Source organism: Struthio camelus, chromosome 16 (assembly GCF_040807025.1).
Source record: "Struthio camelus isolate bStrCam1 chromosome 16, bStrCam1.hap1, whole genome shotgun sequence".
Classification (NCBI taxonomy): domain Eukaryota; kingdom Metazoa; phylum Chordata; class Aves; order Struthioniformes; family Struthionidae; genus Struthio; species Struthio camelus.
Window position 1 is genome coordinate 17,630,375 of NC_090957.1, and position 23,707 is coordinate 17,654,081.

A 23,707-nucleotide genomic window follows, 5' to 3' on the forward strand; every position below is an offset into this window, starting at 1 on the left:
GGAGGACTCCCTCCCCCTCCACCCCCGCCGGGGCGGGGGGGGGGGGGGAGCGGCCGCCATGAGGCGGGCGCGGGGAGCGGGCGCGCTGGGGCGGGGGGGGGGCGGGCAGCGGCCCGCGGCGCTGAGGCGAGGGGAGCGGGTCCTGTCACCGCCCGCGGCCCCCGCTCCCCCCCCCCGGCCCGGTGGGTAGGGCCCTGCTGCCCTCGGGGGGGAGGGAGTTAGTCTAATCACCCTGAGGTGATTTTTTAAAAAGTAACGGGATGGCGGCCCGGGGGGCGGGCTCGCCCTCTTCCTCCCCCGCGCCGCGTGCTCCGGTTTACCGCAGGGGCGAGAACAGGCCCCGGGGATGGGGAGCGGGAGGGGGAGCGGGAGGGGGAGCGGGCCCGCGAGGCCGCCCTGAGGCGGCGGGTCCCGCCCGGGGAGGAGGGGGGGGAGGCCGGGCCCCTTCCCGCCGCGTCCCGAAGGCCGGGATCCCCCTTCCCCCCCCCCCCAGCCCCGCTACCGGGGCTCCCGCGAGACTCCCACGGTTTTATTAATGCTGTGCTATTTCTGTTTTTCGTGCCTCTGCCTCTAAGCGGTGAATGACTCCTGAAAAATGTGCGAGCTCTCTAAAATCTCAGGTGTCTTTTTTTTGTTTTGTTTTTGCCTCCTGAATGAAGAGTATGTAAATCGTGCCCTGTCTGCCTGCTGAGGCACGGTTATGCTCCGATGGTGTTGACAGCTTGTTCAATAAGGTATTGCTAATCTGCGTGACGTTTTACCTGCAAATATGTAATTTTGGATGCGTTAAGACCACAACTGAATCTCTTATCAGCTTCACTGCGGAAAAAGGAGATACTATTGGACACAGATTAAATTATCTCATTGAGAGAATGTCTTTGTTACCATGTTGCTATAGTTTCCATTAAATATGAGAAGCCATATCCCATGTTTGTGGGATGTGTGTCCACAGAATTATTTATTCAGACTAATAATTTAGGGGCTAACCTTGTGGCAAATATGATTACTTATTCAACATGTATTGTATTAAATACGTAGTTAGCACAGTAAATGAGTTCCACTGTATTAGGTGCTCCATTAATATGACATGATGCATCCCCGTGCTGAAGTGTTTGCAGTTTTTAATCCCAGTACATGCCCGGGACTACCTCCGCTCACTTGAAAGCGAGAGGTTTCTAACGTGAAGACAAGAAGTCAGGCGTACAGCTTGTAAGGACTGACCTGTTCTTCAGATACTGACTTCCTCTCAATTGCTTTCCCCGTTTTACTCTTTAAACCTGCCCAGCTCACATTCTCCACCATTGCTCACTTAATACACTTGTCTTCCATATTGCCTGTTTGTCTTGAAAAACAAACTTTTCCATGCCCTGGCATATGCGATTGCTTTTTCCAGTTTTATTTTACTACTTCCTGTCTCTCTTTTCCTCTGCAACTCTCTCCAGTGGTTGACTTCACTCCTAAGATGTATCCAAACGTTTTTTTTTTTTTTTCCCTTTGCAGTCACAGTTGAGGTAGCCAACAGATTTGCAGATAGCAGAACGGGTCTCTGAAGATACCCTCCTCCCGCCCTGCTTTTGAGATTTCACCCAGCCCACGTGTCCTCCACAGTCAGACAGCAAAGGGATAAACGGTACGCGCGGAAGAGGTTGTTCGTAGCTGTTGGTTGTTATCAGCTATGATTTCTTCAAGCACCAGCAGGGACACCTGGTGCGCCGCAGGGCCTGAGCAATGACGACAGTCCCCACCGATCTCCCCGTGCAGCCCCAGTGCTAAACGCGCCCGCGGGGCCCTGATGCAAGCCTCCCGGTGCGCACCTCCTGCCGGGCAGGCGCTGGCGGGGGGGCCGGGGCACCTTCCCGCGGCGGCGGCTATGGGCGGGCGGCTCCTCCCCGCGGCGGGGCGGGGCGGGACGAGGGGGAACCTTCCGTGCCCCGGAACTTTCCCGCGGCCCTCCCGTTTCCTGCCGGTGCGGCGCCGCGCCGGTCGCCATGGCAGCGGGGCCGCTGGGCTGGGGGCTGGCGGCGCTGGCGCTGCTGCTGGCGCTGCTGCGGGCGCTGCTGGGCGGCGCGCGGCGCCGTTACGCGGCCGGAGGGGCTCGCGCCTTCGCGGCGGGATGGGCGGCGGCGCGGGCTGATGACGTCCGCGCCTTGCTGGTGACGGCGCACCCCGATGACGAAGCGATGTTCTTCGCGCCCACGGTGCTGAGCTTGGGCAGGGCCGGGGCCCGCGCCGCGGTGCTGTGCTGCTCCGCAGGTGAGGGGGGGCGGTGGGCGGCGGGGCACCGGCCCCCCCGGGACCCCCGCGGCCGCCCCGCAGGCCGGGCTGCCTGTCCGTGACGTCACGGGGCAGGCGCCATGATGTCTTCCTGTGTGTGGCCTCCCGCTGTGACGTCAGCGCTAGGCTGCCTGGCGCAGCGGAGCAGGCTGGGCCATCGCTGTAAAGCGGTGTGGTCCCACCGAGCTGCGTGATGCCCCTGAGGCTACGTATGATGTCACGCGTGCTGTCATTGCCGTGCTGAGCCTCACAGCACTGTAGGCCTCTGCTGCCACAACGCAGTGGCACCACTGTGAAACAGTTCTGCAGTGAAAGAGCTCCCGTGCAAAACATTCATGGTTTGATGGCATGATGTTGGGTCATTGTGCAGTGGCGTCATCATAAAGTCCCGCATGCCCTTTACAGCTGTGTCACATATGCATGTTCTGTTGGAATATTACTTTCTGCAGAGTTCCCGGATCTGATCAGTGGCCAAATCTCCCTGCATATCTGGAACTCGCACAGTGGTTTCACAATCAAATCTCCTATTGCAGCACTGAGATACCTTCAAACTGTGCTGAAATGTCAGGAAGTTAAGCCACTGTTTATTGTGGTCTTTCCACATCCTCTTGTTATTCTTTAGCCTTGTAGAGAACTTGCTTTGGATGATCCAGTTTTAATGCCATAATGATACATTGTAACACATCTAAAAATATCAGTTGCGTAACAATCTAATCATAGAAAAATAGGCCTGAAGGGAGCTCATGGTCATGTTGTCCATCAGCCATCCTGAAGACAACATCAGTTGTGTCTTTGTTTGCAGAAGACGTTTATCTAGTCTGTTCTTCAGGACCTCCAGGAAGGCTCCTCAGCTTGCATGGTGCTGCACTAGGTTTTTTTTCAAAACACTTTTTTTTAAGCTTGTTTCTTTTTGTCTTATCTGCCATGAACATGAAAATCAGCGTATCCCTTTTTAGCAGCCTGTTACATATTTTTAAGATTGTTATCCGCTTCTCCTGCTTATCTCCTCCAGACTAAACATCCCGATTTCTTGCAATCTTTCCTCATAGATCATGTTTTCTAAACCTCTGATCATTCTCATTGCTCTTCTTGGTACTCTCTCCCAATTGGTTCACATCTTTTCTGAAGTGCGATAACAAAAAACTGGAAGCAGTACTCCTGAAGCCTTTCTAGGGCTGAATAGAATGGAAAGATTCTTTTCAGAATCAGCTCTACTACTGTTCCCCAGTTCAAGAATTTTTCACAGTATGTGACACTGTTGTCTCATGTTTCTCTCATGATCCACTAAAGCTCCAGATTTTGTTCTGCAGAACTGATACTTAATCAATTGTTCTCCTGAATTCATTGTATTGTTGTGCCTGATGCAACCCTACTATTTATCATTTTATTGTCGTGATGTTGCTCTTTTTTTTCTGTGCATAAGAAACAGCTACATCTTAGTTGACCTTTCAGACTATAGTTTTATACCAGAATTCATGAGCCTAGGGTGAAGGCTAAAGATAGTTGTTTATGTTTGTTCAGAGGAGTATCTTAGACTACAAACATTAACATCTTGCATTGACAGCTATCTATATTTGGCAAGAGGGCCTTCAGCATTTTTGAAAGGCCCAGCTAGTTCACTGCCAACTTTTCTGTTCTTTGTTCTCAAAGCTTTCCGTCACAACAGACCATCTTGGTGAGAAGACAGGAATTAAGCTATTGTAGAAGTCTAATGGTGTAATGGCTTTACTGATCATTGTCTACCTTCCATTCAAGATTTACTGCAGAGCTTTCAGTTGTCTTTGCTGAGCGACAAAGGTCTGTGGATCCCATCTGGCTTTTTCACAGCTCTGAAGAGATTACTGAAGTGCAACTCTGACATTTCAGTTTTGGGGATTAACACACTGCTGCTGTTAAGAGAACTTTCCAAAGAAGTGTGTTTCTATTTACTTTCTTTTTACCAGGTTTTCTTTTTTCTTTTCTTTTTTTTTATTGTACTCCTGATACAGTGACATGACATATTAAGCAGAGTGTTTGACACTGCCTTCTTTTTACTCTCTTGCACACGTTCGTAAGGGAACTAGCTGCCCTTATAGGAGAACCCATTCACTGAGCTAACAGAATTTTCTGTGCCTCTTACTAGTCTTTTGGGTGATTCAGATGGTTCGTCCTCTCATTGTTTGTATGATTGATGATGACAAGTGAGTTGATCAAAGACTGTAAATTGTAAAACTGAGACAAAATCATTACTTAGAAACCATCGTACTTGCAGTTTCAAATATCAATCAAAATGCCTTAAAAATGAATTAGAATTACAGCACTGTGTGTGTGTGGGGGGGAAAACAACAACAGTGTTTTCCACATTGAATAATTGATTGAACTAATAACTCGGTATAAATGTGATTGGCTGTCTTTTGTAGCTGACTTTCTTTTGTGAGTGCTCCATGGATGAGGTCCAGTGGCATCAGCTATTCAGCTGTTTTTGCTCTCAATAGCTGCCCATAGCTGCATTTATATATTCCTGATGTCCTGATACATTTCTCAAGCCATGGAACATGTATCTGTCCCCTTGAATTCAGCGGAAATTCTGTATTTTGAGAACAGTGAGGTCATTTAGATAAAACACCACCTGCATTTAGCTACTACCCTGCATTGCAGCAGAAGATGTACTTACAACACTAGTATCATTAGCATCCATGCAAAAAAATCATTTTAAAATAAACCCTGCAGAACTCATGTTCCATCCAGGGAGGGTACACACTTGAATTAATTTTGCTGACATTGGAACCTATCATCCAGGCTGCACACTACCAAGCTGATGGGTTCCTTACTAAGCCCACAGATAATCATTGTCATAGTCACCTAAAACCGTTCACTTGTAGTCTGCAACAAGAAAGGCTTTTTCTAGTTACTGTTTCCTTCTTTGAAAATCATACAAAGCTGGCTAGTAATGGCGCAAATTGCAACACTGCTCTAGAGAAATGCTAGATTCAGATGATTCATACCCACAACAATAAAAAGTTTTAGTGTAATTCAAGACAGCTGACTACAGACTTGAATCATACATTAATACTCAGCTGTATTTTTTTTTTTCCTTTCATTGCTTCAAAGTTAAAATTGAATGCAAGTACTGCCTTGCGTGGGGCAGCAATCTTGAAGGGACTAATGCAGCTCTGGTGTGGATGTTGCATGGCTAATGCCAAGAAAAAAGAAGGGAATGTGAGGGCAAGATGAGAAGAAAATAATTAAATGAAGAAGGAGCTAGTGCTTTAATGTAACAAATTCTGTTTCTCTGCTAGTTGTTGGTCCCAGAGTTGTATTCTGTTGTAAATTTTTCCAAATGCCTTATCTAAGTTAGGTGTCCTGTCTTTTTTTTGTTTGTTTGTTTGTTTCTGTAAGTGCTTCTCAATCTTGCTGCATTAGCTCATGTCTGAATTTTCTCTGGGAATGATGCTGACTTCCCAGAAATCTTTGTCTCAAAACAGAGATTATTATGGTGGAAGTCCTCTTTTCCTTGACTCTTAATTTTATCATTGTACTCTACTGCAGTGTCTTAGTGATATATGACAATTGTTACTCGTTAGAAGTGGCCCAGAATGTATTAGAAACTTTGGTTAGTTAAAGAATACATGTTAGTGAGGCAGGTTTTCTATGTATTATCTAAACTGTTCTGTTCCAAGGACTTCGGACTTTCTATTCGGCTTGGCTGTATGGAGCCACGCTGTTGCAGAACAGGTTCATGGCACCATGTCTAGCGGTGAAGGAGGAGTGACTCTTTGTCCCTTCCTAAGGAGATTAATTATTACCAGTTTGTTGTGAATATCCGTCTTCTAAAAGTGGACTAAGATCCCACTGGCCTCTTTCACAGAGTCTACCTGGAAATTTGCCAGTGGTAACACCTTTTTGCCACCTCACTGGAGAGGTAGTTTCTCCTGAATTTATGAAAAGATCTCACTTATATTTTTTACCACTGTACTGTATTAGTGACTTCCATTTAGATAATGTGTACACAATTAGTCCATTTATATGTGTTTTAGAAGACTGCTCCCCCCCCCCCCCCCAAGAATAATTAGCTTAAGGAATTCATCAAAAAGGATACTAACTCTTACTAAGAATTTAACAATATTCAGAAGGGGGTTAGGCATATACCAAAATAAAACCAAAAAGCCAAATAAAAAAGCTTAGAAGAGCTAGACATTTTGATGTTTTAAGGAATAAGACGTCCACTGATCACATAGGTGGTTGGAAGCCATTTCCCCGCAAGCAGGTTATTTCAGAGTTTTTAACTGGAAGATTTCCTGTATCTTTGGCAGAAGCATTTAACATTGGCCACCCTGAGAAGGAGGATACTGGACTACTTGGACCGCTGGTCTGCTTAGACATGGCAATTTCTGATGTCCTTGCCAAATAAGCTCGCGAACTGTTGCAAGCCAAGCTCAGTACACAAACATTGGGGGGGTGTATATCAGAACTTAGTGAGGCAGAACTTTGCCTCAGCACTTTACCCTGAGCCAAGCTGAGTGTTGCTCAGATAAAAGCTATAAAGTTTTTCTCCTGAGATGTATCTGTTCCCCAAATTAAGTCCTTTTATTTAACGTGTGATGCTCATGCTTGATGCTCTGAAAAAGAAAGGAGAAGTTCACTCCATGCTAAACTAAACTAGAGAGTGTTACTATTTTTGTTATTTCCAGGAAATTATTACAATCAAGGAGAGATTCGTAAGAAAGAGCTGGAACAGAGTTGTTTTCTTCTGGGGATTCCTGCTTCCAATGTAACAGTTGTTGATCACAGGTAACCAGTTTTCATTTATAGCATAATCCCATTGTAGTTTGTAAATGGGAGGAAAACCTCACTTGAATCTTCAGTGAAAGTTTATAGTCTCATTCTAAAAAGTCTTGAAGAATCTAAAAAAAAACCCTATATGAAGTATTTTTTGTTAACTCTTAGCATAAGGAAATCCAATTAATTATTCAAGTGTATAATGGTGATCAGAGTCCTTAAGTTAAACTCTAATGATAACATCGTGTAGAATAATGATGGTCATGCTTGGGATCTCTCACAGGGTGTCTGGGTAGCATGATCAGATTTTGTTACTCTTGGTGCTGTGTTATCCAAAGCAGTTACAGATAAGTCTTTGAATTGCCTGTGGCAGGTTTGTGCTGAAAATAAAACTGTTCCAGAGGATTGGCTATATCATTGCAATACACTTATTCCCTCACTTGATTATAAGGTCGTTACAGCTAGCTTAAGTCCATGTTCCACGATAAGATAACAATATAAACATGTCAGCTATGGTACTGTCTATAAAACAATATTGTGCCCTGTATATTTATGCTAGCCAGCACTCCAACAGAGCTCTCTCTAAAAGGGAGATCCTGTCTGCCCAGTCAAAGAAGCCATCCTGACAACAGAAATTGCTGAGAATATATTCTGGGGAGATTTAAATGTAGAATTGCTTGGGGTTTGTTTGTTTATATGTTTGGGTGGGTTGTTAATTCCCAACAAGTTTTTCAGCTGTGAGCTAGTCATTAACTGAATTTAATGGATTAATCTGAGATGAAGAAAATATCCTCTCTCTCATTGCAAAGGAGGCTACTGCTGGCAAAACATGGTGTAGTATTTCCCTTGACTGTAACGCTCCTGACTCAGTGATTTATTTAAAACTCTGATTGCTAATATGTACTGTAAATGTTAACTGTAATTTAAATTATATAAATAGTTTAGAATCCGATATAGGCATGAGCAGAAGCCTTTTGTCATATGAAGCATAACATTAATTTGATTCACTTAAAAATATATTTCATTTCAGTGCTTAAAGTCGTGGACCTGTATACACCATGACCTATGCTAGTCTTTACAGGGCTATTGTGGGATTCTATTGCATGTATAATCTGGGTTAGTTCTGGCTATAGACCAAAATGAACTGTAGTATTAAAAACAGTGCATAATGAGATGACGACAGTAAGATTCTTTCAACTTAAGCCCTGCAAGATTTCTGTTTTTTTGAGGTGTGACGTTGTTTTCTTCAGTTGTGTGTAGATAAGAAGGTAGGTGATAAAACTGACGCTTCTGTGTTCTGGGATTAATTTAGCAACTCGGTTCTGAGGAGGTGATTTAACACTTCAAATCCATGAAATTCAGAAACTAGCATTGTAAAGGCCTTTTATATTGCTTGATCCCTGTCCATCAAAGCTGAGGCTGATAGTAGCCGAACTAGATACTGACTGCTAGGATACATGGAACAAGAGATGGTTTCCATTGTAAACAACTGTCAACATTTGTAAAGAATATTTTTGCTTAAAAAGTTTTACCTTTAATAGCAACAGACTGATTTAAAGCCACACCAACTAGAAAAGTCAAACTTGAAAAAATCTGGCTCCAGAAAAAATCTGGCTTTTCTCATGAAAATATTTTCCCTTGAGCTAAGGAAACAGAAACCACAGTCCAGAATATGAATCTTCTTGGATTCTTTGCTTTTTTTAGCTTTAGGTCTCTCTCCAAGTTTTTGTCTCACTTAGGAAAACTACATAGGAGTTGTTTTTTCCTTTAGAATTTGAAGAGATGTTTCCCTTCACTTCTCATGAACTGGTTTTGGATAACCTCATGTTTTGTGATACAATTATATGACAGTGCCCAAAAGGGTTGAGGACAGTTAAAGAAAAAAGCCACTTTGATTTGCAAAGTGTAAAGTCTACTGAATGAGTTCATCATCTTTTGAAATTTACACAGAGAGCACAAAACCCAGAAGCCTCCTGGCCTTTTATCCTCTAACGCAATGTGAAGTTGGTTAGTATGTGATGCAAGTTTCCTGATACTGCTCAGTAATCCCCCAGCATACACAGTCCAGAGGATTGCTTTTTGCAAGTAATACTTTGGCTTTTTTAGTAAGAAGGTGAGGGCCATTTCAGAGAAAGAGTTTGGATGATGCCTCCTTATTTCTTTTATTTCTAGTATTACGCACGTTTATGTAGAATGTACAGTGTTATTCTAGGAAACAGGTTTAGATTTTGAGGTCTTTATCTCTGAGGTCTTAGATTGCTGTGAGATAACCATCAAATAGATTCACTTCATAGTTCCTTCAAGGAGTCAAAGAGAAGTTCTTGCTGACTTTTGTTCAGAGCTTGTTTGTACGGAGAAGTTAGGTGTGCATTTACAATGAATTATTTACTCTGCACTAACTTGTCATGTGGATGCTCCTTGTGAAAAACATCGGTGGATCAGGTGTTAACAAAATGATATAAGAGCTAATGGTATAAGAGCAAATTTTTGGATGACTCTGAATTTTTAAAATAGTTGTATTTTCCAGTAGTTTGTATAAAGCACAGGAGCTCAAGGTTTCTGATTCTTTTTCGAAGTTCTTGGATTCCTTAAGGCCTATAGCTTTCCTGTGCCTCCATTCCCACTTCTGTAATGTACAGATGATATAGAAATATTTGCCAGTTTGGCCTCACATGAGAATTGCTAAATTAATATCTATTTTTTACCACTAGATTTCCATTAAATTTGTCTGGGGAATACAGTTCAGAAGGCTGTTCCTCTTCAGCATTTTGTCTTCTGTGGGCACTGTTTAAGGTCAGAGCCCTTTGGCTTTTGTTGTTCCTCACTCTTCAAAAGATAATTTTCCATCAGTGTAAAGAACTAGCACATTGCTTAAAGACTGTAAGTGGCATACTGCCCATCTAACATTTCTTATGCAAACACTGGATGCTTTACATTATCCAAGCTGCAGACTCGTATTTTGGTAAGGAAAGCCCGAAGGATTGCTAGGTCTGGATCTGCTCCAGCCATTGTAGTGTGGAGCTGAGTCATGCTGCTTCCTTTTTCTTTGCATAATCTACAATTGAGTGAGTAAAATTTTCAAGATGTAAAAGGGGAAATAGGTCTGAAAGGCAAGGTGACTGGCTTGCTCTGTAGTCTCATTTGGCCAAGCAGGTATAAAGTCAAGCACGGCATTTTGAGCTGCATGTGAACTTGCAGAAAGAAAACTTCAGTCATTCTATGATAAAATCTGTGTGGAAGACCAAAGTCTCATTAATCAGCCCCCTTGCCTTAAACAACAACTCTTTAAAGTGTAGCCAGGATTGCTACAGCAGGATTAGTTCAATCTCAGACAAATGCTTTGCGCTGAATTCTTCAGCAGATATTTAATGCAGTTACTGTGTTTGTTCCCTTAGTTAAAAACAACTCAAATCTTCTGCACAAATATAGTCCCAAACTGTACCCACATCCTAGCCGTAAAGACTGGAGAGCCACGTGAATCTTCTGCAAAAGAATTCTTTGCTGTAGAGGGCATGTCCAGGACTGGAAAGGGTTATGGATGACCAGACAGCACCCAGTTATTGTAGGCTAGCAAATTGGCATACAGACAGCCCATTCAGGACTATATTAGATTAAAGCACTGGGCTCTTCATACTTGTGGTGAGCAGTAGAGGTCAGACACCAGATTTGCAGAGGCGTCTTCCAAGGTGGCATGTAATTATCGTAGCTCCAGCAATACACCAGCTAAACAGCTGCCTTCAAGGGAGAAAAGGTTTACAGCCCACTTTTATTATCACTCCCCCACTATGCTTCACAAACAATATGTACTTAACACTTAACAATATGTATTGTAGTGTAAATGCCATGCTTACGGCACACTTTTATCAAGTCTTATGGGCTGCAACAATGGACAGTAAATTCATGATCCTTGATTCTGGGTCTAGCCTTAATACAATAAAAGAAGAAATTAAGAGTTGGTTATTTGAAAGCTTTACGTATATATTAGCCATTGGACTACTATATAATAACTATTATTTCAGTAAAGGTGGTGGTTTGCCAAAGATCATAAAGACAGTCAGCACAAACATAATCTATATGGTAAACATGCAGTTCAGTGGCAACAGCACTCTGATTAGCAGTGTAAAAAGCTACAGCCCTAGCCAGTCAAGAATAATTTAAAGCATTAGCTTTTTATGAGCTGTTACAGTTCATGAAATACAATGATTTTGATACATATCTGCAACTAATGAATCTGTGAATTCATGCTCCTGAGCAAGCAAGCTATCTCGTGGTGTATGGGAAACATTAGCATCTAATTGTTCTAATATTAATAATTAGTTAAGCTCCCATTAATGTTGGGCACATCTGCCAGTGCTCTGGCTGTCTACCAGTCCATAATGTTACATGTAAACAAGAGACATTTTCTAAGCTATTTTCACTTTCTGACAACAGTTAGCAAAAAGGAAGCCCAAATTATTTCTTTTTGTCTAATATTTGTTTTGAAAAGATAAACAGCAGGCCACATTTTACTGCAGCTTCTGAAACTTTGCTCATGACTGTACTGGACAGAAAGTAAAACTGCCTATTTGCATCTTTAATGTGACAGACAATGTTTGGCCTAAGTTTGTACTGCAAAAAAAAAAAAAAAAAAGCTGGGATTTGTGTAAACTCGAAAACTTTCCACTCACAGTACAAAGACTGACTGCAAATAGTGTTACATCTGTTTCCAAGTTGCCATGGAAATTCCACTCCATATGCTTTATTATTATTATTATTTCACTTAAGTCCAAAAGGGCTCTGATTAGACAATGCCTGGGAGAGAAGACATCTGCCCAGGCAGAATCATAGGCTATCTCCAAGTTTTTTATGAGGCTGCATAGAGGCTCAGATTCACTGTTTTCATATAATAGTTCTTTGTAGTTGGGCTTGGTTTTTTCCCCTGCAAGGTAAATACACTTTATTGCACTTCCTCATGTTTGACTTCTAACGAACTTCTCTGACATGGGGAGCTGGTGGAAGGAAGTGAGTCTGCAAGGTCATGGGAAAAATATATCCTTAAATAAATACTGTGTGTGTCTGATCTGATGATCAGAAAGATATAAAAACATGTAGATCCTTTATAGAATGAAATATGTAACTGGAAACATGAACCTTTTGATTAGAAATTGAAAACATATATACAGACAGTTAAGGAATATGTCCAATTAATCCAGTTTGGCTTACATTTACTTAGGTGGTCTGCAGTCGGCTTTATTGATTTGAATGCAGGGTGCTGAGTGCATGAAAGCTGAAGATGCAAGCTCTATAATAAAAATATGTGCTGCAATTAAGAAAGTCTGCCTGGGAACTGAGGGCACCAGAAGTGCAGAGATAAAATCCTGGTCCCAGTGAAGTTGGTGGCAAAACTCTCGGTGATTTCATACCAGTTTCTGCCTCACTTGTTTGCAAACCTGTGTCATCTTGCTGAATGGATTTTTTTTTCTTTTTAATGTATTCTACTTGTGTGTTTCTGATGGGAAAGGTGATATTACTCCCCTGTTGTTTCTTCTTTCTGACTCTATGGTCTGATCAAGGAAGATTTAACCCTGTTGACTTTTCTGCTCATCAGTTTTGAATCTTAGCTTGGTCAGAGGAACCAATGGAGAGCAGCATTAACAATGGCAGAAGCTGGAAGTGTTCTGCATCTGGCTGTATGACCTCAAAGGAGCTAGAGCTATCTATCCTCCCTAACAAGGAAATTCAGCGCTTTGGCAGTCCGGGCTGGCTTTTGCTATTCTTGGTGACCTGATTTTTCACCATTAATTTAATGTATTTTTGCTTTTGTCTGATGTGGCTTCAAAATAGAGCACTGAGATTGTGTTAATGATATTCATTATAATTTAAGTTTTTCAGAATAGGAGGAACTTTTAAAAATTTAATTCTCTATGAGTAGGTTTCATTTTCCAATATCTGAGTCAAATTTAAGTTGTAGTAATTAGTTACGTTCTGTCTTCCTCAATTCCTCACGGTATTATAGTTTGACATTTTATTTTCCTGCTGATTCTAAAGAGCTGAACTCTACTGATTAAAATTGCTGCCATGTTTTATTCCAGTGGAGCTGCATATTTCAGTAGTGAATGACATAATTCCCCTAGATCTTACATATCCCAGCAGTGCTGTAAAGTTCTCTAACTTTTGCAGAATTTTCTTTAATCAAGAATGACAAGTCTGGGACTAGAAAGTCTTAGGTGAAAGTTGGTCACACGTTAAGTGTGTATTACAGGGAAATCAACTTATTTTGAATCAGAGAAACTTATCCCTAATCATCCTGAGTACAAACATGTTTTAGCACTATAAGACAGCCTTGTTTACTCATGTGGCTATCTTGATCGTTATGTAACTACTGTAGCCAAATTTCACTTCTGTGTAATATCACCCTTGAAATTTAAATCATTTTCTTTCTGAGGAGATGTTATAACATTAGGCCTCTTTTTTTTTTTACATTTCCAAGCAAACAGCTAATTTTTCCAAAATGGCTATCAGATGTATCAGATGTCTGTGTGCCCCAGGAAAGCTGCTTTCTGGTACAGAGGCTTGCATTGCAGTAAGTTAGGTTTAGCTATTTTATCCTTAATTATATATTTTCCTCAGAAAGGAAATCTGCCCTGTTGCTTTCCTGGGACTTCTGTGAAACCAGGTCCTTTCCCAGCTTTCTAGCATAATTAACTTCCTTACTCTCCACTAAGAGGGAAGGGGCTATGGTGAAAGGGAAAAACATCCTTTCAGGGCTAAAGGCACTTGTCCCCCAGATTACCTCTGTAAAGCAGTAAGCAATAGTCTTTTTCAGAACATTCAAGGATTCTCCTTTGGATGTCAACAGAGACCTGTCAAACTATGTGTCAGTGAAGTCACTGCAGGATTTGATCAAGAGCAAGTGGAGGGCCAGAAAAGCCAAGGGCCCTGACTAAATGCATTCAGTCAGGGGCAAGTGAAGGAGTACTGTTAAAGGACAAAATGTCTTTATGGAAATCTAATCAAAATACTAATCATTGAGATCTATATTTTTAATGCTCAAGATTATTTTAGCAGAATAAAAGCTATTAAGTACTGATCACAACATATGAAATAAGAGACAAGGGATCCCAGCCATGCCCTATAGCTGATGCAAGTTTGATTCAACCCAGACACCATCAGTGTAATCAGCACTGGTAAGCTGATATTGTGGAAAGAAATAAGGCTGTGCATAAAAGCTGTGTTTTAGGAGTCTGGGAAAACTAGTTGGGGCTGAGGACAGGGAAATGCACTGGAACAGGGAAATCCACTGGAAATCATATATTTTTCATTGTTACTTATTTAGTACCTTCAGAGAGGCTTTTCACTGTTCTTTATTAATGGCTTTTAAAAGTCTCCAGCATGTGTTAAAGATAGGCATCTTCTCTGGAGCAATGAAAAGTTTAGTGACTCATCCTGAGTTTGCCAGTGTCCTAGCTTTGCCATCTCCTAGGAACACAATCAGATATGCTGACTGGACAGATTTTGTAACTAGACCACTTGTGTTTATGCAAAAGGAAGTATCTTTGATTTTGCTGGTTTCCAATGTAAAATTCAGGATTTAAGTTTAAAATATTTTGGGAGTACTTTCTTCATGGTGCTAGTAGGAAAGATATGATAAAACATAGAAAGATATGGACACTAGATTAAAGCTGTTTTCCATGATTAAACCCAAAGGTCCCTTTTTAAACATGATAAACTGTAACAGCCTATTTATTTTGCCAGTTATAGGCAGAACAATGCAGTGTATTTTGCGAACAGACACCCTGAGGGACCAATGGAGAATGGCAGGCGTTTCCCCTTTGCCCCAGAAGGTTTGTTGCTTGGACAGCCCATACTGAAATGCCCTGTAACATCTCTGCTAGTCATTCGTTTTAACCTGCAGCTGCAAACACCTTGCTGTTAATTATAGACAAACTGGGCTGTTTTAGCAGAGAAGAGAAAACGGTCAGCTCTTTTCCTAAAGGAGCAAGCACTTGTACCAAATAGTCACAGTAAGTTAATCAAAGAAGAGGAATAAACAGAAAAAAAAGTAGCGTGGATTCAACTTAAGCTTTTGAATCTCTGCATTCCGCCCAGCTTACTCAGGAAAGTATATACCTATTCTAATTGTGAGCCAGCCCCACTTCTCACAGTAATGGTTTGGGCGTTAACTCCTTGTTCGCAAGAACTGTGTGGTTTCTTTGCATGTTCTCATAATTTTACTTTAATTGTAGCTACATTACAAAATACTGAGTGTCTCAGTTAAAACAGAGCTGTGAAATCTGAGACTATGACCTGGTTTGGAAACATTATCCAGTTGCATCTACATTGGACTGAATTTTCTGCATGTCAGGTAATTACTGTGCTGAGAAATGGAGGAAGGGTATTTGTGGCCTCTCTCGGTCAAACTCCCCTTTGGGATTCTGTCTAGTGAAGGGCAGCGTTACCTCAATTCCTTTATTTCTCAAAGGTCAGGATTCTTTGTGTATATGGCCCCTGCAGCTAGTGTGCATCTGTGTTCATGCTTCAGCTGAAGATAATTGCAGGGACTTCCCCCAAGTTGCCTCAAGTCTCTGGGAGGCAAGAAGTTTCAGTGTGTCCAGGGGCCTCATGACATTAAAAAGAGCTGTAGTCTTATCCCTGTTCTCTTCATCTATCTTTGCTAGTTGAGACAGTCACTGGAAAATTTATGGAATAATCCGTATATGAGCCTTGGGAGCAAGGCCTTTATTAGGCTAGTTAAGGACAGAATGTTTCTAATTACAAGGCATACTGCTGAAGGCTCTTAGGCCACTTCAAATGCAACAATACGGTGTCTCACTGAACGTCAGCAATATAATCCTAATCAGTTCATTTTCAAAATTCCCTTTGAAGTGTGAAGGCATCGCCTATGCTGGCAGTTAGTAAGAGCAGTGAGGAAGCAGTGCGTGCAATGCCTGAGGGATGGGTGTAAAGCATCCCCCTGTCTAGCTGACTCAAGGAGTGGAGTTGATGAGCTGCAGAGGAAGGGTGTCATCAATACTGGGGCTTTGGGATTTGGGACAAGGGGCTGCAGTAAATTCCTGAGAATTTCCCCTCCCCCTAAAAATAATGGCAAGGCAATTACTGGGAAGCTTTAAAGTGGGAAGCTTACCAGTTCTTTCCTTTAAAGAGACAGTGTCAGGATAAATAAAATAGGTTTGTTTTATGGACTTCACTCCTGGGTAGTAAAATGAGATTAGTCACTCTCATGCTGATTTAAATTTTTATTTCTCATGCAGCAATAGGACCAGCAATGTTTGGACTGTACGTCCTGTTCCCAGAAATGCAAAGACTCAGTGGAATTTCTGTGACGATGCTTTTCTTGATGCAGACTTAAAAAATGTGTTTTTGTGCAACCTATGTGTAGGGTCTACATTAGCCCAGTTCTCCCATATAGCCAGTGGAACCGGAGCTGTAGAAACTTGGACTTGTTTCTTTCTTTCCTCAGAGCCACCTTCTGGTCCCATCAATATCAATAGGAGCTGGGCCACTGACTTCAGTAAGACCAGAAATTGGCATTGTAACAGTCAACAAGTGAAGACAAAAGTCTTGTTTTAAGAAATGTTAATACAGGGAAAAGTTGGAAAAGCAACTGTACAATGGGTGCTGTGTAAAACGTGTTTTCTCTTAATGACCTTCCAGTTCAAAATGGCTCTGTTTACATACAAATCAAAAGCTGGTTTGTCTTACTGCCAGCACAGCAAAACTCAGTCTGGGATCTGAACATCCAGCTGTGTCTTTTGCCTCTGACATCCTCCCAGTAATAAAAGTTGTGTGGCTGGGACTTGGCTAGAATTGCAGATGATGTGTGAGCCAGATTTGAATTCAGCCTGCTCTTCCTCTGCAAGACAATAGAAGTTAAAACTTGTTTGTGTCGATAAAATAAGCATATACAACTCATAACCCCTCAGGGACCAGATATGATGAATAAGAAGATGCTCTTTTTCCATCATTACGTTTCTGTCCCTGACCAGTTTCAGTAACGAGTCTGTGAGAACTCAGACTTTTGTCTTCCTCAATACCAAGTTAGAGGAGAAGCCTTTATGGAGTTTACCTGTGATAATGCAGTATCCCCAGAATAAACATAATTATGGCATCCTTTGCAGAGCTATCTAGGCCAGGTTCTTTGTTCTTTGCTTTCAAACTACTGAAGGAGACAGTGCTAGCTGCAGTCTTGTAAGTGTTTTCTTTGCTCTGTAAGCCTGTGCTCTTAACAGCTTCCCTGTCAGATTGACAAAGGGAGAGCGAAAGTACTTCTCCACAAGCAAAATGTACTGCTAGCTTGCCTATTAGTTATGTACTTTCCTGTCTTAATCTTTCTCCGATGGTGTGCTACTGAACAGGGCTGTTTGCTTGGTTTGTAAAGTAAAGGCTCCCAAACTTCACCTTACAGAGGTTTCCTCTGGTGGCTTATTAGGAACTTGGATGCTGCACCTTGCATGAGAGAGAGATGCTAGTGGAATGTGTGGTGATGGAGAGGTTTCAGGTCCTGGGACATCACGTGCTGACTGGATGTGGGCAAAGCCGTCTCAGTTCATAAGGGAGCAGTGCGTGATGAAACTGTATTCACTGCAGTGTGCGTTATACTGATGATGGAAGTTCTGGCTGCAGTGCAGAGCTCCATAAGCAATTTCACTTGCAGGTTGCACTTTGGCCACCTCATTGTAGAAGACTATTTGTAAAGCTATATAGCAGTTAAGTGTAGCAATTGTTAGCTCCACTCTTTCCCTTAATAAAAAAACTATTCAACAGATGATTAAAAGCTCATCCAATTGGCAGTATCACAGTGTGAACTAGCAAAGGTGTTCTCAGCAGTCTAGAATATGAGGTTCTCCAAATGCTTCTACCTGACTTTGCAGTGGGATGTTTACCTTATTCTTTGCAGCAGCATGATCCAGGACCTTCTTTTGAAGCATCCCACAGCAAGAGAATGCCCATCTGTACTTTTTGGCTGAGTTTGTTGTGACATGCCCTGTTATTTTTGCAGTCTGTGTCCATTCTCAAGTTCCTCCAGGCATCCCTTTAAATGAAACATTGCATCACTGAGGAAGTGAATCCATTAAAAGTGAGTGCTTTCACCAAACAGTTGGAGCAAATACCATCAGCTCTCGTCTACCAGAAATGGACTTGCAAGTGGGCATTGCAAAATTTGGGAAGAACAATAGTCCTTTCTTGAGTGGTTTGATGGAACAGTGTTTCAAAAAGCAGAGCTGTGCAGTTATTCTTTTGCCACATCATGAATGAAGGTTTTATATTTGCATAGAAAGAATGTAGAGAGGTTACCAAGCAAAGTGGTTAGCAAAGCAAAGGGGCTTCACACTTCAAAACCCTTTTGAAGGAAGAGAAATATTAAGTTCTCTACTGAGCTCTGCTAAGCTCTCTGACCTTAGCTGTGTGTCTCACTTTCTCCCTCTAACAATCCTGCCTTCTCTCAGTGCTGTGAGGATAGACTAGTTATTTACATACTATTTTAATGGTGTGAAATGCTATATAAGTACTAAGGATCATTATTAGGGTTTTGCTTTCTGGCCAAAGGGTTAACTTCTTTCTTCAAAGAAGGAGATCGGATTTAGGTTTGAAATGGGAGGAGGAAAGACAGAGGATTTTGTTCTGCAGGAAACTAGGTCAGCAGGTTTTTATTATCGTGCTCGACAGCCCAATGTGGTTTGCATTTAGGAATGAACTCAGTTGACATTGTGTATGGTCGACTTCCTCTTCCCAGAAAACAGGCCTCAGACATCGCTCCATACATTATGGCTTTCCCAAATTGAATGCAAGAGAATATTTAGCCATAGAGGCTCAGGCAGCCGTGAGTTTATTAGCTGGGTTTTTAGAGCTGTCTGTCAGGAGTGACACAGGGGCCTGCAATGAAGCCCAAGAGTTTTGGAGAAGAAGAAGAATAGGGCTGGAATCTTTTCAGTCACTGTGACTGAAAAGACTCAGTCACTGTGATTTCAAAATCACAGAGATCTTCATTCTTGTCACACTATGTCTGCTGATGATTGTTCTTATAACCCGTAGCGTTGTTTGTTTTTTGTTTGGACGTGGTCAGATTTTGATCTTGGTCCTGCCAAAGTATATTTGGAGTCATTTCCATGCTTTTCTTTACAGATAATTTTAACTTTACTGAATAATGAAAATCCAAGTGTTTATAACTTCAAAAAATCAATTTTGTTTTGATCATAGGGATCAGGTAAGGGTGATGGAGCTTAGAAAAGATATTTGTAATGTCTAGGAAAATTTCTAAGTGCTAGGATTCTGAGTGCTTAAGGCTGAGCATCTATTTACAATTTTATATTCTTGTTGTTTTACAGACTTTAATGTGATTTAATGGCTTTTCAGCATAATAAAAGCATCTAATTCTGTCCTGTTCTAGTGTTTATTCAGTTCTGGCATTGAGACCCAGACATTTTTGCAAACCAAGTTTGGCTTTTAAAGCTGAACAAGGAAAAGACAGGCAATACTGAGAAGAACAGACAGCAGTAGATTGCCAGCGATTCCTGGAAATAATGGAGTTTCAAAACCATTCCCTGCAGATTGGACATTTAGAGAGGAAAATATCCTTGTGGCTTACATGGGCAGAATAATGAAAATGCAAAGTCTGTTGAGGAAGTTTTATTATGGTAAAAATTCAAATGCTATTTTTGGGTTTAAACCAAAGAGCAGAATATCAAATGCTTCAAAATGATGACAGCATAGAAATAATAGTGTTACTGAATATAGGTCAGAAAACTGCATACAGTCTCTCCTGAGCATGCTTTTGATGTCCTGCTAGGCTGTACCTTTTAGTTGTCCAATGCCTTTGAACCTTTAAACAGTTTCAGCTGCAAGAAATGTGCTCAAATAATCATCCTTTGAAATGTGCACATGTTGAACAGGGATGAAGAAAGCTGAACTTCTGTAACACCGTTGTGCTCCTACACTGTTGCAATCTGTGACTGAGAGCCAAGAAGACAACAGCGCATGTCAGACTTACAGGGTTGGAAAGAGCTTTTAGCAGACACACATGCACACTATAAAGCACTTGAGCTGAGGCAGCATTTTGGAAAGTGCCTTCTACGTAATCAGAACAGAAGGAGTTGTAGGAGAATCTCCGTTGCTTCGCCCAGGGATGAAGAATTGTTTCATTCAAATTTGAAGTAGTGACTCATAAAATGTCACTGTGTTTTGCTGGAAGGCTTGGGCTCTATTTCTTACTCCCTATACGTAGCTTTGGAGTTAAACTGTTAGTTGAAGAAATAAGAGATGAACAAAATTTTTTGGGTAATCTATTTTGAGTCACTTTCTGCTCAACCTGTGCAGTATGGTCTCCATCCTTCTGAGGATGGACTGTTAGAGAAGTAGGCTACTTCCCATGCAGCACCATGAATTTTATTGGTAAATCTTCCTCTGCGCAGTGAAATGGTAGTCTTACAGAATTCCTTTTCTTGTCTCCTTTCGCATGGATGTTTCTGCTGATGAGGAGGGTGGATTATTGACAGAAGTTACCTGAGTTATGTCACTGTAAATCATAGAGGAAGGGGAAGGAGGAGTGAAGATAATTTCTGGCTCCTGAGCCACAGGAGTGGCTCAGTCTGAATTGAGCACTTCCAGTGGGACTTTTGTGCAAGTGTTGTCCTGTGATTGGCAGGGACTCTGTTGGTGTGAGGCAGCTGAAGAGTTGTGTTCCTAATTGTGGGAGGAAGCAAGCCAACAGGAGCTGTTGGGGCTGACATTGCTGGGTCGCCTGGCATCCAGGCACCTGCCCCTTCTTGTTGCATCCCACAGCAAAACGTAACGCTTTCTGTTTCCTACCTGTGAACCATTCCTGAAGTCTCCTGTCCTGTAGTGGCTCTCCAGAATATAAATTATATCTCTTGAGGCTATCAGTCATATGAAGATTTTGGGATGTGACTCGTAAGGTCAAGAAGGCTAGTCATTCTTGCTGTGAATAACAAGGGTAAAATCCTTCATTTTTATAGAGACTTTTTCTCCCCCAAAGGAGTCCATAAAGGATCACAAATCATTAGCATACTGGAACCTTCACTGAAAATATGGTAGCTTCTGGGGTGGAACAGCAACTGTCAATAGCACTCAGTAATGCCATGCATCTGTGGAAAATGTCTGGTTTTGTATATTTGTGCTATTTCAAATGAATTAACTCTAAAGTTTCTAGGCTGAAAATGAGGTTGGCAATGCAGAAGAGCACTGCATGTATGTCAGTGAACGAACAGATGCTTTCAGCAGACTGCTGGATAAACAGATGCTGAATAATGCTGGTGTATGAAATAAGCCATTTGTGCCCATTTGGGAGCTCTGCTGCATAAAGGATGCAGCCTGCAAGTTTAAGTAGGTTATGATGTTCCCTCCTATGGCTGGGGTTAGAGGCCAGTCCAGTTAACTGCACAGTTGTCACTTTGTGGAACAGACATGAGAGCACTAAACTAAAATCGTCTTTCAGGGAACAATGGTTTCATATGGGTATATTTCTTTTTGATTTTTAAATGTATCCCTATCTTTACCAAAGCAAGTAGCTATTTAACGGTTAGAATATGATCTCTGAGCTATGAGCACAAACCCTGGTTATCCCTTTCTGTGGGATAAAATATATTTAGTCTTGCTTTATTTGTAGTCACTACTCCTTCTTAGTGTTTTAACTGGTAATTAGCCCTATCCTTTGATAGCTGTTTACAGCTGGGAACCGGCTGACAAGAATGGTGCTCTTTGTTCCCCAGTAAGGAGGGAACTGTGTCGGGTAGCTGTCCTGCATCTGTTTCCCAAACTCACGTAGCCAATTCCTGGGGCAATCCCTGCACCGGGAGAGAGGGAACAGCAATCCTCTCTCAAACATAGCTGCCCAACTGGGGATCTTGTCTGAGAATAAGAATCTGTTGGTTGATTGATTTGAATGACAATTTATTGCAGGCAAAAGGTGCCAGATAGAAAGCACTGGCAAAAGGTAGACAGAGGTCTTGTCCAATATAATTCAGAACAGAGTAACTTTCCACATGAGTCCATGTTGGTACACTCTGTTGTTGCTTTAAATTTATTGCCTGTATTTGCGAGATTACTGTCTAATGTGATACAACTTTTGGCCTCTTTTCTTGGATGCAAATAAAAAGATTAGTTGGAATAGGTCTGAAAACGTATTAGCGTTTAAGGGAGATAATTTTTTCCTGAGCTGTTGCATCTCCTATTCCACCCCAATCCTTTATACGTTATGCTCAAAGAGGTACTCTAAGTAGAGCTGAAGCTTTGCAGCCCCTCTTTACAGAGTCTATATACAGCTTCTGCTATATTTAGCGTTCTCTGTATCAACAAGGAGGTAGGGAAGGACTTTTTATCTTCATCCTCGTACCTCCTGTTTCCAGGAGAATGGATCTGCTCTTGTAAGAGCATTCTGGAGCAGTGTTCTGCCAGCATAGGACGTTGATATAGAACACGTTTGATACCCCCTCCTACAGTGGCTCATTCTGATGACGCTCACAGTATCTTTCCATCGTTTCCTTGCTGGGGCCTTCACACAGCTCACAAGTGATCTCTGGCTCCACAGCAGCTCTAATACCTGAGTGATCCCCAGCCAGTCTTGGCAATTGGACTTTCACTCTGACCTGTATTAGCTAGAAATGTCTTGGGAGGATTCCCAGTTCTGCCATTCTGCTTTTGGTGTTTACAATTACAGTAACTAACGTTTATTCCCAGCTTGTGCTCTGATTGCTGCGACTTGGTGCCTGTTTCTACATGGGGCCTTCTGATAAGGCAGGCATTTGACCTTTCTATTCTTAACCCATTAACATTTAGAAGAGCTGCTCTCCTCACCTCTACAGGCTGTGTTCCTCCCCCCTTCCCCCAATATCCCTATTCCTGCCAGATAAGATTACGCCTGGGTTATATATTGATCTAAAAGCAGAGTGCCAGATGCAGCCCATACCAGTTCAAGGGCAAATACTGAATCCATATGAGTGAGTTCACATGCTTCAGGTCAGTAATGGAAAGGTAATGACCAATGGCTCTTTTTGTGCCTTCGCAGAACCTGAGGGGAAACACAAGGGTATCAGTTCTTTGTCGTACCAGTGAAATGAACATCATGGTTGCAGTAGGTCCCAGTCCAATCTGTTGGAGCTACATCTCTGAGCCGTTTCCTCTTCTTTCTCTGTGCCACAAGCACTTAAACAGATGAAAGGGCTGAGGTGACTATGGGTGGAGGCAGTGTATTCAGTAACCTGAACATGGAAATAAGAGCCAAGATTCCTTTATTTTAAGCCAAGCCTAGCTCTGTGAATGCTCCGCTGTGTCATTCTTGAACAGATCTCTTCACCTATGCATATCTATTTCCCATTTTTTTGAAAATGCAGAAAGTGGGAACCTATTAGCAAACCAGTGGCTTATAAATAGCCAGTCATTCATTTGTTAAGGGTTAGTCATTGAAGGATCCACAGATTAAACTCTTGGGCACACTTATAAACTGACTATATGAAGTGACACTGAAAAGCTCTTAGGGAATAACTGCAGATTGCCAGTTAAACATCAGCTTCTGGGGCAGTGCTGGGAGCTCTGAAGGTGAGTGAGTCTGTGAGCAAGGGAATAGCGGGTAGGAGTAAGGAGATGTTACTGCCTCTTTACATATTGTTCAGGAGTCTAGTCTAGGTCTAATGTCTACATTTCAAAAAGGATGTTGACATGT

At 42.0% G+C, this 23,707-nt stretch overlaps 1 protein-coding gene across 1 annotated transcript in view; it reads left to right on the forward strand.

The window, feature by feature from the left end:
* Window positions 1-1,902: 1,902 nt before the first annotated feature.
* Window positions 1,903-23,707, forward strand: part of PIGL (phosphatidylinositol glycan anchor biosynthesis class L) — a 63,211-nt gene continuing 41,406 nt past the window's right edge. Inside the window, exons 1-2 of the mRNA XM_068910428.1 lie at window positions 1,903-2,253; window positions 6,945-7,044. Coding sequence (XP_068766529.1) covers window positions 1,989-2,253; window positions 6,945-7,044 — 365 coding nt within the window. The 5' untranslated portion in view covers window positions 1,903-1,988. The remainder of the gene's footprint in view (window positions 2,254-6,944; window positions 7,045-23,707) is intronic.